At 47.7% G+C, this 16,402-nt stretch overlaps 1 protein-coding gene across 1 annotated transcript in view; it reads left to right on the top strand.

Annotated features, from left to right (window-relative positions):
• ZBTB7A (zinc finger and BTB domain containing 7A) overlaps positions 1-12,331 on the top strand; it is a 57,952-nt gene extending 45,621 nt beyond the window's left edge. The window contains exons 2-3 of the mRNA XM_053372644.1: positions 703-1,901; positions 10,776-12,331. Coding sequence (XP_053228619.1) covers positions 718-1,901; positions 10,776-11,232 — 1,641 coding nt within the window. The 5' untranslated portion in view covers positions 703-717 and the 3' untranslated portion in view covers positions 11,233-12,331. The remainder of the gene's footprint in view (positions 1-702; positions 1,902-10,775) is intronic.
• Positions 12,332-16,402: the final 4,071 nt, after the last annotated feature.

Raw genomic sequence — 16,402 nt, 5'->3', positions numbered from 1 at the left:
GGTACCACTGTAATTGCATATTAGTTACACCAAATATACCAAATTTGCACAATGTGTTGTCTTCCAGATGCACCATTTTGGTGGGTTTTTTTGTTAAAATACAGAGCAGTATTAGGTCTGGTTATACAGTATTTTTTGCCCTATAGGACGCACTTTTTCCCCTCCAAAAATGAAGGGGAAATGTGTGTGCGTCCTATGGGGTGAATGCAGGCTTCAGGAAGCTATCCGCTAGCTGTGGGAGACGCAGCTCTCCCACGGCTAGCGGAGACCTTGCCAGCACCCAGAAGCTTGGGGTGCGCTGAGCTCAGCGCACCCCAAGCTTCGGGTTTTGCGCAGTCCTCCGCTAGCCGTGACCTTGCCAAGTCTATGTGTTCACATAGTTTTGCCACGCTCTTACTGATGGAATTCCCAATTTTATTTTGGTAGTTCCTCACCTATAATACCTTTAAAAAGGCCTCTGGTTTTTTTAACAAAAGTTATCTTAAACATTTTCTCTGGCTCATTATATATCATTTCCCAGAGGCCACCTGCGGGGGGGGCAGGTTCTAGCACTGTTTGACGGTTTCTAGCACCGCTTGACGGTTTCTAGCACCGTTTGACGGTTTCCAGCACCGTTTGACGGTTTCTAGCACCGCTTGAGGGTTTCCAGCACCGCTTGACGGTTTCTAGCACTGCTTGATAGTTTCTCTTTCCTCTCCCCAGCCCCCTGGTGTCAGCATGGAGGGCGGTGTGGACGGCCCCATCGGAATCCCCTTCCCCGACCACAGCAGCGACATCTTGAGCAGCCTGAACGAGCAGCGGAACCACGGCCTGCTCTGCGACGTGGTGATCCTGGTGGACGGGCAGGAGTTCCCCACGCACCGCTCGGTCCTGGCGGCCTGCAGCCAGTACTTCAAGAAGCTCTTCACCTCAGGGCTGGTGGTCGACCAGCAGAACGTGTACGAGATAGACTTTGTGAGCGCCGAGGCCCTCTCGTCCCTGCTGGAGTTCGCCTACACGGCCACCCTCACCGTCAGCACTTCGAACGTGGGCGAGATCCTCAACGCCGCCACGCTGCTAGAGATCCAGGCGGTCAGGGACGTTTGCACGGATCTGCTGGACAGGAAGATTCTGGCCAAGCACGACCAGATGGACACAGTAGATCAAATTGATCAAAGGAACCATCTCAGAGCGAAAGAATACCTGGAGTTTTTTCAGAGCAACCCCATCAACGGGCAACAGGGCACGTACCCGTGGACCAACCCGGACTTGAGGGACCTTCAGCGGCTCGGCTTCCGGGGCCCGGAGGTCAAGGAGGAGCCAGACTGCAACGGCTTGGACTTCTACACTCAGGCCGCCCTCAGCGACAGACCAAAGGCGAACGACGGCGATCCCGACGGCAAGATGTGGCTGGACGCCGAAGAGGCCAAGGCGGCCGCCGCCCAGGGACCCTTGTTCCCCGCCTCGCAGAACGGACAGTACGGCGGGCACAGCCTGGCCACGGTGCCCGGGGAGGACGAGGCGGCGGCTCAACTGGACCAGCAGGAGGCGGGGGGCTCCCCCGCCTTCGTCCCCGGGGAGGGCGAGGAGGCGGACCCCCGGGAGGTGGACGGCCTGGCCGCCAGCACCCTCCTGCAACGGATGATCAATTCCGTGGAGCGGCAACAGCTGGCCGAGGACGACCGCAAAGACGACGACGGAGTCATGGATTATTACTTGAAATACTTTAGCACTTCCCAAGAGGGGGGCGAGTACCCGTCCTGGTCCCACAAGTCGGAGAAGAAGATCCGGGCGAAAGCATTCCAGAAGTGCCCCATCTGTGAGAAGGTGATTCAAGGGGCGGGCAAACTCCCTCGCCACATCCGGACCCACACGGGAGAGAAGCCGTATGAATGTAACATTTGCAAAGTTCGGTTTACGAGGTGAGCACAGGGAGAGGGGGCGGGCTGGGGGCGGGTCCGCAGTGTTGCCCCCCTCCGGAAGATCCCAGTCCTTACTACTGTGAGAATATTATTTATCGTTCGTTCGTTCTAAATTTTCGTAAATTTATACACTCCTTATACAAGGCGATTTGCGAAAGATGAAACAATCGAGGGGTGGAATTGCAACTGTGCTTTGCAACATACGAAGGTTCAAATACAGTGGTACCTCGGTTTCCGAACGTAACCTGTTCCGGAAGACCGTCCAAGTTCCGGAAACAGAGGCGCAAAATGCGGCCTGCAGATTTAATGGAGGAAAATAACATACGCTCAGCGGAAGCCATTTTGACTTCCGAGCCGCGTTCGAAAACGGAAGTGTTTACTTCCGGGTTTACAGCGTCCGAGTTCCGAAACGTTCGTCAACGTTCGAAAACCGAGGTACCGCTGTACTAAAATAGTTTGCAACCACCACAACTTTTCTAAGCATCTGGGTAGGCTTGTCTAAGCAGGAGAGTGGGCGCGGTGAAGGCTTGCTCTCAATAAATTGGCAGGGAGTTCCGAAGGGGAGACGCCACACGAAATGCTTGGAAGTGAATTTCAGATAGGCCTGAATTACGCTTCTTGAGGTGAGTGGTGCTGCGTTTTGACCTCTTTTCCTGCCTCCCAGCTAGATGTCGATGTCTTTACATACATATTCCCCTCTAGGAGGCTCAGTTGGGTAAGAATCAAGTACGGTCTAACCTCGGTTGTCGAACGTAATCCGTTCCGGAAGACCGTTCAACTTCCGAAACATTTGACAACCGAGGTGCGGCTTCCGATTGGTTGCAAGAGCTTCTTGCACTCAAGCTGCGTCAGAGGTTTGGGTTCCGAAAAGCGTTCAAAAACCAGAGCATTTACTTCTGGGTTTTCGGCGTTCAGGAGGCAAAACGTACAAGTACCAAGGCGTTCAAAAACCAAGGTTCAACTGTATACATTTCCAGAGTTAACACAAAATACACAACCTCTGGTCAGTGAGCCACCATAGCTGCTAGAGGGCCGTGAAAATTCAGAGGCTATTCAGAGTCTTCTAACCACATACTAGCTGAAACCAAAGGGGCACAAGGCTTGCCATGTGTGATTCCTCTCCCCCCCCTCCACAGTTCTCCTACCTCACTTTTATTTAAAATGCATCTCTGGTTTATTTGTGGGGCATAGGAATTTGTTCATATTTTTTTCCAAAATATAGTCCAGCCGCCCATAAGATCTGAGGGACGGTGGACTGGCCCCCTGCTGAAAACGTTTGCTGACCCCTGATCTAAACGCTGCAGGTGGGGCGGAATTGCCAGAGATCATTTGTAACTGAACTGCGAACTGACCGTGAACTGAATTAGTTCGCTTCTCTTTGGACGTCTTGGAACGTTAAAAAAAAGGAACTTTCCAAGTTCTCTGCAGGTCAGCCGTACGCAATTTTAAGCACAGATGTGGCCAGGGAGGGGAGGTGGCATTGAAAACAATGTGGATTTAGAGCATTGAAACGGCGTTCTCTGTTAATCCGACCTCTTGGGGGGGAGGCGGGTTTTGGTGGACAAGACCCCCCCCCCAATGGCCTGCTCAGGTGTGTGCCAGCGGCCTCCCAAAATGCAAGCGGATCTCTTTGAACACACCTGGAGAGGCGTTTGAAAGGTATGCTAAGATCCACAACCCATAATTTGCCCTTCCCTGTCAATGCCCCAAGTTACTGGAGGAACAAAATTGCACCCAGGAAAACAAGGTAGGAAACTTCTTGCAAAAAAGTTTGTTTGTTTTTAACCTGTTGCTTTAGTTTTTGTTGTTTTTTGTTTGTTTCTTGCTCGTTATGATACGTTTTATTTATTTAGTAAAGTTTAAAACTTTGCAGTCACATACCGGACGTACAACATAGAAACAAGATTCCAGAGAATCTCCTGGACTTCCCTCCTTCCCTTTGTGGATCCTATTATTAATAATTTCCTCCTACATTTTTTATGATAATCCCACATCTTTTATCTCTCCATTGTGTCCAAAATTCACCATTAAACTACAAGTGTTAATCCAATCCTACTAACGATTTTAACTGTTTACAATGGTCTTTAAGATAAGTTATAAATTTCCCCCATTCATTATTAAAAATTTTGGTCTTCCTGATTTCTGATTCTTCTGGTCATTTTGACCATTTCGGCATAGTCCATCAACTTCTTATGCCATTCTTCTCTGGTAGGAACTTTATCTTCTTTCCATCTCTGAAAAGTTATTATTATTTCCCTCATTATTATTAGTTGATTACATTTGTACGCATCCACTGAGCCGAGCGGGGCTTCGAACCCTCTTCTCCCAGGTCTCCCAATCTGGTTCTCATTATAGGACACCCTGGGTATTTTCCAAAGAAGCAATGTTCCAAGCTTTGGAAATAAGAATGTGCTTAAAAGTTGGTTCTTTGTAAGCCAAAAGTCAGTGCCAGAAAATTGGTCCAGGGGCAGGAAGCTAGATTAAACATTTCTGAGGACTAGTAAACTGGGGGGGGGGCTTGTTGTGAGCTGTTACTATTATTATTATTATTATTATTATTATTATTATTATTATTATTATTTGACTGTGGGCCCCTTAGATATACAGTTGTATCTTGGTTTTTGAACAGATTAGTTCCCAAACATTTTGGCTCCCGAATGCCGCAAACCTGAAAGTGACTGTTCCGGCTTGCGAACTATTTTTGGAAGCCAAACGTCCAACAGGGCTTCTGCAGCCAATCGGAAGCCGCACTTCGGTTTCCAAATGTTTTGGAAGTCGAACAGCCTTCTGGAACGGATTCCATTTGACTTCCAAGGTATGGAAGTTTCTTACCAGGTTGCCATTTTAACTACGTTTGAAATGACAACGAGAGGTTGTGCATACGTGTATTTCACAGTATGTTTTCTGGCTAACATGAGACAATTATTCCTCAATAATAATAATAATAATAATAATAATAATAATAATAATAATAATTTATTATTTATACCCAGCCACTCTGGGCGGCTTCCAACAAAATATTAAAATACAGTGGTCTGTTAAACATTAAAAGCTTCCCTAAACAGGGCTGCCTTTAGATGTCTTCTAAAAGTCTGGTAGCCGTTGTTCTCTTTGACATCTGGTGGGAGGGCGTTCCACAGGGCGGGTGCCACCACTGAGAAGGCCCTCTGCCTGGTTCCCTGTAGCTTTGCTTCTCGCAGCAAGGGAACCGCCAGAAGGCCCTCGGAGCTGGACCTTTTTAAGCCACTTAGAGGTTTTCTTCCGAGTAGAACTCTGCAGCAGCCAGTCGGGTATTACTGAACTCTAGTTCCCATCAAGCTGAGCCAACCAAGGGGCCAAAAATCATGGCCACGTGGAGCTAAAGATTTGGCGATGGGCGGTGTTAGAAACTCAGATATATAATCTAGGTGCTAAATGGCTCCTTCAACCAAGGTTGGAGTCGCCAAGACAGAATGTCTAGTTGCCATTTTGCGGCAAATCCTATTTTTCAAAGGATGAATGGACTGTGACTGATTCTCAGTTAAACGCCTCGCTAGTTCAGATGACAACCTTGAGTTCGGGTCAAGAGCTTTGAGAACTGAAATATATGTATCATACAATATTGGCCATTGTCTCTTTTCCTCAGACTTCATCTCTGCATGGCATTCTAGGTAGTCTTTGGTCAGCTGCATAATCTTTTATTCCACCCATTTTTGTCTCAAATCTTCCTTCCTTTAATGCTATCTGCTGCCCATATGTTCATTCTTACGTGTAGGTTAAATTCACTATTATACCCTTTATGATGCTCTTCAAAGCACTTCCACTCATCTCTTATCCGTGACAGGGCAGCCCTATAAATTAATCTGGTAAATAAATAGGGGGAAAGGCAAATGTCCCTTCGAGGAGGATCTGAAATATTTTCCGTGAAGCTGGCATTTCTTTTATTCTGGATTGTTAAGATTTGATAGGGGACGCGGGTTGGCGCTGTGGGTTAAACCACTGAGCCTAGGACTTGCTGATCAGAAGGTCGGCGGTTCGAATCCCCACGACGGGGTGAGCTCCCGTTGCTTGGTCCCTGCTCCTGCCAACCTAGCAGCTCGAAAGCACGTCAAAGTGCAAGTAGATAAATAGGTTACCTCTCCGGCGGGAAGGTAAATGGTGTTTCCATGCGCTGCTCTGGTTCGCCAGAAGCGGCTTAGTCATGCTGGCCACATGACCCGGAAGCTGTACGCCGGCTCCCTCGGCCAATAAAGCGAGATGAGCGCCACAACCCCAGAGTCGGCCATGACTGGACCTAATGGTCAGGGGTCCCTTTACCTTTAAGATTTGATATTTCAATGCGTTGTCAACCACTTTGAGATTGTTTTCTTTAAAAAATAAAGCAATATAGAAATGAAATGAGGAATAATAATAATAACAACAAATTTCATAGGGGGGAAATGGGTACCTAGACATCCTATTGTGGTAACCACAACTTCTAACACTGCCCATTTTGGATCTGTTAGATCTGCTTTGCAAAAGTGGTAGGGAGTGTTGTGGCTGATTTAACCTTGAAAAAAAGAGGCATAGCTGTCAAGCGTCCCTTATTTGGCGGGACAGTCCCTTATCCCAGCGCCATGTCCCGCTGCTGTCCCTTATTGATGATGTCCCTTAAATAAGCTACTGAAGGTAATGGGGCCCTTTCTATGTCCAGCTGTGCTTTGTCAACAACAAATCGTTGCTTTTGTGTGTGTTGAATATATGCTATATGGTCATTTATGGACCTAATAGGTATCTAAAGCCATTTGCACGCAACAAAAGATGTATTTTATCAAAGTAATTGTTGTTCCCTTATTTTGGCTGCTGATCCCTTATTTTCGAGGCTGCTGGCCCCTTATTTTCAAATCTGTAAGTTGACAGCTATGAAAAGAGGTGGCCCTGATCCTGGGTCTGTGCACACGGCCGGATTTAGGGTGGCGCTGTGGGTAAAAGCCTCAGCGCCTAGGGCTTGCCAATCGAAAGGTTGGCGGTTCAAATCCCCGCGGCGGGGTGTGCTCCCGTCTTTCGGTCCCAGCGCCTGCCAACCTAGCAGTTTGAAAGCACCCCCGGGTGCAAGTAGATAAATAGGGACCGCTTACTAGCGGGAAGGTAACCGGCGTTTCCGTGTGCGGCTCTGGCTCGCCAGATGCAGCTTGTCACGCTGGCCACGTGACCCGGAAGTGTCTGCGGACAGCGCTGGCCCCCGGCCTCTTGAGTGAGATGGGCGCACAACCCTAGAGTCTGTCAAGACTGGCCCGTACGGGCAGGGTAAGCTACTGGAGGTAATGGGGGCCCTTTATATGTCCAGCTGTCCTTTGTCAACCACAAATTGTCGCTGTTTTTTGTGTTGAATATATGCCTATGTGGTCATTTACGGACCTAATAGGTATCTAAAGCCATTTGCACATAACAAAATAGGAGCCTGCACAACACTGTTGCTGTGTGTAGGTTTTATTTTATTTGGGGTTTTTAATATTATGTTTTGGAAATGTGCACCCAGGTTTTTTTCCCTTTAAATTTTCCCTTTAAAGAGAGTGGGGCCCTTGTTTAGCTTATACGTAATCCGGCACTGGCTGTTCCAGTTTTGGAGGGGGTGCAATACCGTCTTTGGGGTGGAGGAAGCAAGCCTCATATGAGCTGAAGAGTCTAAATCAGTCCCTCGTGATGCCGAACGCCCTTTCTTGTTTCTCCCCACCCCGCACTCCCTGTAATGTTCTCTGCTCTTATTTTCCGCCTCCCCTCCCCTCTGGAAGGGAGAGTCCCTTATGCATTAAAAGCAGCTCTGTTGCAGCCTAGTTCATAAACTGCGGTGCATTAGGAAGATTGATGGGTGGAGCAGCCTGCCGCACTCGGGGGAAGATGGCATGAAAATAACGCCGGGGAGAACCATGGAGGATGTTTTTGCCCACACTCTACTCCCCACCCCGAATCCCATGACATGCAGATAGATGCCCCTAACAACCTTTGAAGCTGTGAGATGCACAAAAACACACTTTTTGTTTAGTCGCTTAGTCGTGTCCGACTCTTCGTGACCCCCTGGACCAGAGCACGCCAGGCACTCCTGTCTTCCACTGCCTCCCGCAGTTTGGTCAAACTCATGCTGGTAGCTTCGAGAACACTGTCCAACCATCTCGTCCTCTGTCGTCCCCTTCTCCTTGTGCCCTCCATCTTTCCCAACATCAGGGTCTTTTCCAGGGAGTCTTCTCTTCTCATGAGGCGGCCAAAGTCTTGGAGCCTCGGCTTCAGGATCTGTCCTTCCAGTGAGCACTCAGGGCTGATTTCCTTCAGAATGGAGAGGTTTGTTCTTCTTGCAGTCCATGGGACTCTCAAGAGTCTCCTCCAGCACCAGAATTCAAAAGCATCCATTCTTCGGCGATCAGCCTTCTTTATGGTCCAGTTCTCACTTCCATACATCACTACTGGGGAAACCATAGCTTTAGCTATATGGACCTTTGTTGGCAAGGTGATGTCTCTGCTTTTTAAGATGCTGTCCAGGTTTGTCGTTGCTTTTCTCCCAAGAAGCAGGCGTCTTTTAATTTCGTGACTGCTGTCACAAAACACCCCCCCCAAAACACACACCCAAAAAACCACCATTGCCACTTGGACATAGTAGAGCACCTTATTTTGCACGCAGTGGCATCTCAGGGTCAGACTGGGAATGGAAAGTCCTGTCTGGCAGCACGGAGAGCTGTTGCCGGCCAGAGCGGACCCTCCTGGTCTTGGTATAAGGAGCCAGCCTAGCACCCACAAATCTCCACGTGGTTGCAGTTGGGAACCTCGCCAGTCGCAAAATGTACCTCATTTCCTTCCCCCTATAATTTTTATAAGAATTTCTGTTTTACACATTTAGAATATTCCTTTAAACAACCTTAAAATGTCAGTGACTTCCCTTCTTCTCTTTCCATGGTTCATTTTGCGTATCATAAATCCCTGCGTATTTTACAGAAACCATACCATTCAGTATTCCATTATTATATCCATTAAAACTTATTTACACTGTTGAATTTATCTTAATGTTGCCCATCTGGCTGGGTTTCCCAAGGCACTCTGGGCGGCTCTCAACAGAATATTAAAAGCACAAGAAAACATCAAACTTTAGAAACTTCCCTAAATAGGGCTGCCTTCAGATGTCTTCTAAAAGTCAGATAGTTGTCTATTTCCTTGACATGTGATGGGAGGGAGCCACTACCAAGAAGGCCCTCTGCCTAGTTCCCTGTAACCTCACTTCTCGCAGGGAGGGAACCGCCAGAAGGCCCTTGGAGCTGGACCTCAGTGTTTGGGGAAGAAGTATACTTCTTCACGTATACTAGGCCAAGGCTGTTTAGGTCTTTCAAGGTCAGTACCAACACTTTGAATTGTGCTCGGAAACGTCCTGGGAGCCAATGTAGGTCTTTCAGGACCGGTGTTATATGGTCTCGATAGCCACTCCCAGTCACCAGTCTAGCTGCCGCATTCTGGATTAGTTGCAGTTTCCGGGTCACCTTCAAAGGTAGCCCCACTTAGAGCGCGTGGCAGAAGTCCAAGCAGGAGATAACCAGAGCATGGACCACTCTGGCCAGACAGTTTCCAGGCAGGGAGGGTCTCATCCTGCGTACCTGGTGGAGCTGGTAGACAGCTGCCCTGGACACAGAATTGACCTGCGCTTCCATGGACAGCTGTGAGTCTCCGAGGTCCAGCTCCAATGGCTTTCTGACAGTTCCCTCCCTGCAAGAAGCAAAGCTACAGGGAACCAGGCAGAGGGCCTTCTCGGTGGTGGCGCCCGCCCTGTGGAAAGCCCACCCATCAGATGTCAAAGAGAACAACTACTACCAGACTTTTAGAAGACATCTGAAGGCAGCCCTGTTCAGGGAAGCTTTTAATGTGTTGACATTTTAATATATTTTTAATCTTTGTTGGAAGCCCCACAGAGTGGCTGGGGAAACCCAGTCAGATGGGTGGGGTACAAACAATAAATTATTATTATTATTATTATTTATTAATAATCCAAAATGACCCCCCGGCTGCGCACCTGGTCCTTCAGGCACACAGTTGCCCCATTCAGGACCAGGAGTCCACCACACCTGCCCGCCCCCTGTACCCCCCCAGTAAAAAGGTAAAGATACGCCTGAACATTAGGTCCAGTCGCAGACCACTCTGGGGTTGCGGCGCTCATCTCGCTTTATTGGCCGAGGGAGCCGGTGTACAGCTTCTGGGTCATGTGGCCAGCAGGACTAAGCCGCTTCTGGCGAACCAGAGCAGCGCACGGAAACACCGTTTACCTTCCAGCTGGAGCGGTACCTATTTATCTACTTGCACTTTGACATGCTTTCGAACTGGGCAGGAGCTGGGACCGAGCAACGGGAGCTCACCCCGTCGCGGGGATTCGAACCGCTGACCTTCTAATCCGCAAGTCCTAGGATCTGTGGTTTAACCCACAGCGCCACCCGTGTCCCATTAAAACAAACAAACAGTAAAAAAGGTAAAGGGACCCCTGACCATTAGGTCCAGTCGTGACCGACTCTGGGGTTGCAGCGCTCATCTCGCTTTACTGGCCGAGGGAGCCGGCATACAGCTTCCGGGTCATGTGGCCAGCATGACTAAGCCGCTTCTGGCGAACCAGAGCAGCGCACAGAAACGCCGTTTACCTTCCCGCCTTAGTGGTACCTATTTATCTACTTGCACTTTGACGTGCTTTCGAAGTGCTAGGTTGGCAGGAGCAGGGACCGAGCAACGGGCGCTCACCCCGTCACGGGGATTCGAACTGCCGACCTTCTAATCGGCAAGTCCTAGGCTCTGTGGTTCAACCCACAGCGCCACCCGCGTCCCATAAAACAACAACAGTACTTCTGTCTTAAATCTTCCCTCCGTAACTTTTCCTTCCTCCTCTTTCCGACGCAGGCAGGACAAGCTGAAGGTTCACATGAGGAAACACACCGGCGAGAAGCCGTACCTTTGTCAGCAGTGTGGGGCGGCGTTTGCCCACAACTACGACCTGAAGAACCACATGCGCGTCCACACGGGCCTGCGCCCCTACCAGTGCGAGAGCTGCTTCAAGACTTTCGTCCGCTCCGACCACTTGCACCGGCACCTTAAGAAGGATGGCTGCAACGGCATCCCTTCCCGGAGGGGACGCAAGCCCCGCGTGAGAGATGCATCTGCGCCCCCCGCCCCGGCTTCCAACCCCGACGACGGGAGCCTGGCGGGCGGCGAGGAGGCCCACGAAATGCAGGATGCGACTGCGCCGCAGGACGGCTTAGAACAGCACTTTGACGGGAGTTCCAGCGCCAAAGCGGCGTCGGGGGGTTTGAATGTAGGGGGGGCGAAGTCCGAGGGCGAAACGGAAGAACTCTCCTAAAAAACAAAAACAACCCAAAAAAAAACCCGTAACGAGAGAAAAAAAGGTGTCACAAAATCTAGTTATAACTTTTCCTCCAGTTCCTCTTTTAAAATATGGGTTTCCTCGCTCTTTTTTGCGGGGGCGAGGAAAAGAATAGCCTTATAAGTCTATAATATATATATATATATCTTGTTTGTGATCTTCCCCATAATAATAGGCAGTTTGTTGTACCCCTCTCGTTAGCCGCAGATTAATTTTTAAGGTTTTTTTTGTTTTTTCCTGCCCTTGGGGGTGGGGGAAAAGAGGTGTTTAGAGGAAAGTTTTGGAAACCAGGTTGGAGGGGGAAAGAGAGGGGGGTCTATTAAATACGAGACGAAGCTTCCAGAGTTTTTAGTTTGTTAAACGTTTTAAAACTTATACATATATATATGTGTATATATAAATATATATTATATTGGAGATTTTATCTATTTTAGCAAGCGTAATGTTCCAAAGGAACAAAAAAGCAGGGAGATAAATTGTGTTGGTGGCTTGAGGAATCAATGAATTGGTGGGGTGGGGGGGAACTTCCTTTCTCTTCCTCTCCCCTCCCCCTGCCCTCCCCCCTTCCTGAAGGTGCTCATTTCAGATAATGCCCATAGAGGTTTAAAGTTTTCTCAAGGGTTTTGTTTTGTAGTGGGGTGGCAAATGACCTTTCAGCCTCTGGGTTCCTGGCGCTGTCTAAATGCAAATCTTGGGCCACTGACTCTCCGTACAAGTCTTAGAAGACTTTTTTGGGGGGTCACGCTCCTGATTTTTCCATCGCAAGATCTTGAGGAGTCCCGTAAATCCGTCCTTGCAAATGGACGGAGGTGGACTTCCTGTGCTGCAAATTTAGGCCGATTCAAATTTTATTTTTCAAAAGGCTCGCGGATTTTAAAATAATCCGTTTGCCGTTCCTGCCGACCCCCTGGTCGTGAAAGGGGTGGGGTGAGGAGGCCGCGCCGGCAGCCCCCCCCAAGGGCGCCAAGTCTAGAATTCACCTACGTCGGTAGGTGTCGAAATTATCCTGTCGGCAGCATAGAATCGTGCGGTCCCAGCGCTTAGCTTGCAAACTGCAGTTCTCAAACCAGCGGAAGGGAATCTGCTGGTTTGAGGCTATCCCCAGCCCTTATCGGCTCGCAGATTTCGAATTGTTCATCTGGTCCACGTTCGATTTGGCTTCCGCTAAAGATCTCCCCCACAGCATTTGAGTCGTCAATTGGCCGGACTCTGCCGGAGGGTCTTATCTAACCTGCGAACAACTTTTGTCGATTAAAAGTTTGCTACTTAGCATTGCTCCGGCGGCGTCTTGTGTGCCCTGCGGAATGAAACCAAATTTTGTTTGCGGATAAAGTAAGTCGCCGCACAGAGAAGCATTAGGCTTCCTCTACTCAGGGCTGAACCCATTTAAATTGAGGGTCATGTCTAACTCGGGCTCATTAATTTCTACTCGTGAGTAGAATTTGTCTGGAAACAACCCTTTGGGGTTCAGCAATTGGCTGTTGCAGTCCTTAAACACAGCACTGTGCCTATTGCATATTGCATATTTAAGGGCATATTGTAACTAGACCTTACGTTTTGCAGGCAGGAAGTTGCCCCGCACGGTCCGACTTTCTAAAAATTCCCCCCTCCCCTTTGTGCTGACCAGGTTCCAGCCTTGATCATAAATCACCCTTTGCGGGAAACCTGAGTTCCAGTAACGCAAGGATTTTGGCTCGGCCGTCGTGGGAAATGCTCTGTTTTGAGTGCAGAAAACCTGGAGCTATTGCACCTTGACTTAAAAGCTTCCCGGCTAAAAAGAACAGGACTCTTTTAAAAGGGTTGCGGGAGCTTGCGGTGCCTTTAGTCTCTCTGCAGGGATTGCATTTTCGACCTCCTTGAGCACCTCAGGCTGGGGGGGTGATTTTCAAGGAGCAGCCATGAAACTGAGTTGGGGATGATGCTATAGACCCGGGCTGCCTCGGTGTCCACAGTCCCCTTCCCATTTTTTTATCCGGTGGGGTGCAGTTCCCTGTGCCCCCTCCTACCCTCCACTCCCCAGTCCTTCTACCCCTTTTGGTACTATAGAAATATATATGCCTAGCACAAAAAAACCAAGCCAGGACCAGCCAACGCACTGAAATGAAATTGGGGGTTATTCAAATTGGGTCCCATTTTCCAGTTTACGCCCCCCGAGTTACTTAGATTTTACGGAGACTCATTTAAAAAAATTGGAAAAGGGGGTATTGGTTTGGACCAAGGCAAGGTTTGTGGTCCAAGCTGTTTTCTGCGGTGACCCACCGAATCCTGTTTCCCCGACCAACCATCTGATGTAGAAGAAAATAGCATTCTTGATAACGCAGTGGCTGTTCTATCAGGTTTATCAGAAAAAGCGTTAGGACCCTCTTAAGCTAAGAAACCAAGGACACCTTTTTATCCATTTCAGAATTTTCTAAATGCACAGTTTTAAAAAAAAAAAGATTCTAAAAGAGAGAAAGAGAGATTTAAGTCGTCTTTTTTTTTTTTTTTTTTTTGCAAGCACTTTTAAAGATTTTTCGTTTAATTTAAATATGAGAGAAAAGGTGAACCGTTTTGTCGAATGTAACCGAACAGGGGAGTGTGTGTGTTTGTTTGTTTGTGACGGGAAAGTGTGAGGGGGAGAAACAAAGAAAAATAAAATGGGTTGGGTGGGAAGACGTGGATGTTTTATTTAATATAGAAAAAAAAGCAATAAAAAAAACCCCACACACACACAAAAAAAGATTAGAAACTTAAGAAGTCTTAGCACTTTGAAATGGAACGGGTACTTTGAAATCACTTTATCTTAATTTAAAAGAAATATATATATCTATATATATATATAAAAGAAAGAAACGAATATGTTTACACGTCGAAACCATCTTCTACAGAAAGAAATTTATTGTTGTTTGTTGTTTTTATTAAAATAATTCCTAAAATTGAATTTATTTTTGTAAGAGAAAAAAAACAAAACAAATGTATATATCTATCTATCTTATCTATATATTTGAGAGAAAGAAAGAGAGAGAGAGAGAGTTAAAATGAAATCCACCGTTTTGGTTCGTGGATTGAGACCAGGAGCAAAGCGAAACGTAGAAAAATAAAATCGGGAGGACTGGAGTTAATTAGATTCTGTGACACAGCAAAATTTAGAGAAATAAAGTAGCCCTCGGAAGTGATTTGCACTTCGGAAAAAAATACAAAATACAAAAATGGAAGCTTGAATTTTTAGGCAGGAATCATTGGGTTATTTTGTGTATGGTTTCTCCACCGCAGCCCTCTTTTATTTTTTATTTTTTCCTTTTTATGTCTTACTGCCAGTGCTGGCCTGTCCGTTTTCTAATTGGTTTCCCCCTCATCCGGCCACAACCATCATTTCCAGGACCACCTCCCTTAGGAAAGGAGATTTCGAGACCTTAGTTCCCAACGACCTCCCGCCCCAAAATCTGTTTTCAATAGGGTTTCGAGGGCTCCATTCGATGGGGTACATCGCAGCTTGGCTCGTATTTGTGCTGGCTTTCCTTCCAAATTCTTTGCCCCCGTCTCTTGCACAAACACCCCAAAAAACACCCCTCCAAATTGAAAATATTCTGTATTGTTTTTAACACTCGATTGGGAGCCGCCTAGAGTGGCTGGGGAAACCCAGCCAGATGGGCAGGGTATAAATAATAATTTTTATTATTTTAACAACAACGAGCTTTTAAGGGCAGTTTGGATTCCAAATTCGATGTCCGGTTTCATTTGCCGTTCCTCAACTCTCGCCCCCCAAGTGATTTGGGTCAGCGTTGCTCATCCCTTCTTGGGAAAACAGGGTTCAGAGTTTAACGCTTCAAAGTTGATCAAGACCCAAGCGAATTGAGGGATGCAGAATGGGGAGGAAAAGCCCATTTTCCCACGCAATATGTGTGGAGGTGAGCCTGGTTTTCGGGACCCAGAGAACAGATCTCCACTTCCCCAGTCCAGGCGGGAAAAAGCCAATTTGGGAGCCGGCAGGAAAAGTCTGGTTGGGAAACCGTGGCGAAAGATACCCAAAAGCTGGTTATCGGAAGGCAATCTGTGCAGAACGGCTTCCATCTTGGTTTCATAGTTTGGGACCGGATTTTTATTTCATTTTTGCAAAGTCTCCAAAAAATAAAAAATTGAATTGGGAGCAGATTCGCCTTCCGTAACAACTCTTGCAAACGGGGAGGGAAAAAACTTCTCAAGGGTCTGTTTCTATTTTAAAACAAAAAACAAAACCCTGCAAATCAAATGGCTTTAAAATCAATCGGCAAATTTGGTGGACAAACGCCGGTTTGGGATCTTTCCATCGTTTTTATGGATCCGGCCCATTCGAAGCAAATTGGAGGAGGTCCTGGCACTTGGATGGTTGTGGCCCCCATCACCGACACACACCCCCAAAAAAATATTTCTCTTCCATAGAGAACCTCGGCTTAGCACTGACTTAAAAAACGATTGCATATGCAAAAATTAGCGTGGACTTTGTAAATAGATAGATACATGAGATTCTTTATTGTAATCAAAAGTTGTGGTATCTCTACCAGTTTGTTTTACACCTTCTTGTTTCCATGACTGTTTATGTTTTGTGTGTATTTCCCCCCCCAACCCGTCTCTCCCCCTCCCCGTCCAAAATCTCTCCCCGCACTTCAACCAAGCCACCTAACAACCAATCAATATCCAATATTCCAGAGCTCCATCAGTCAGTTTCTTTATTTTTTTCTCTCTCTCTCTTCAAAGTCAGGGTGTTTTCAAACCGTAGGAACAGGGTGGGTTTTGTTCTTTGGGGTTTAAATTTTTATTTTGGGACACCTAAGAGATAGCAGCCAAATCCCTCTCTCTCTCCCCCCCCCCGACGGGTCCTGTTCTGCCCAGAAAATGGCAGAAGACCAGGTGGAATTCCAAAATCTGTGTCCAGCCCCCGTGAGCATTTGAGGCTGAGGCTCCGTGCAGAACCGGGGGCCCCTTTGCTGTGCGCTCCCCCCAAGTTAGCCTTTGCACAAGCCGCTATTGCAAGCTTGGGCCCGAGGAGACGCCACAATATTTTATTTTTGCTTTCCCAGCATCCCTGTGCATGACCCTCTTCGTATCCCTCTCACCTCCTCCATCTCAAGAATTCCCTCCCCTAGTCCATTTCGGTCTCTGCAGAGCTTCGGCCAGGAGGGGGCCACCA

Source organism: Podarcis raffonei, chromosome 18 (genome assembly GCF_027172205.1).
Source record: "Podarcis raffonei isolate rPodRaf1 chromosome 18, rPodRaf1.pri, whole genome shotgun sequence".
Lineage (NCBI taxonomy): Eukaryota > Metazoa > Chordata > Lepidosauria > Squamata > Lacertidae > Podarcis > Podarcis raffonei.
Note: the sequence above shows the minus strand (reverse complement) of the source record. Positions and strands in the feature narration are given on the sequence as shown.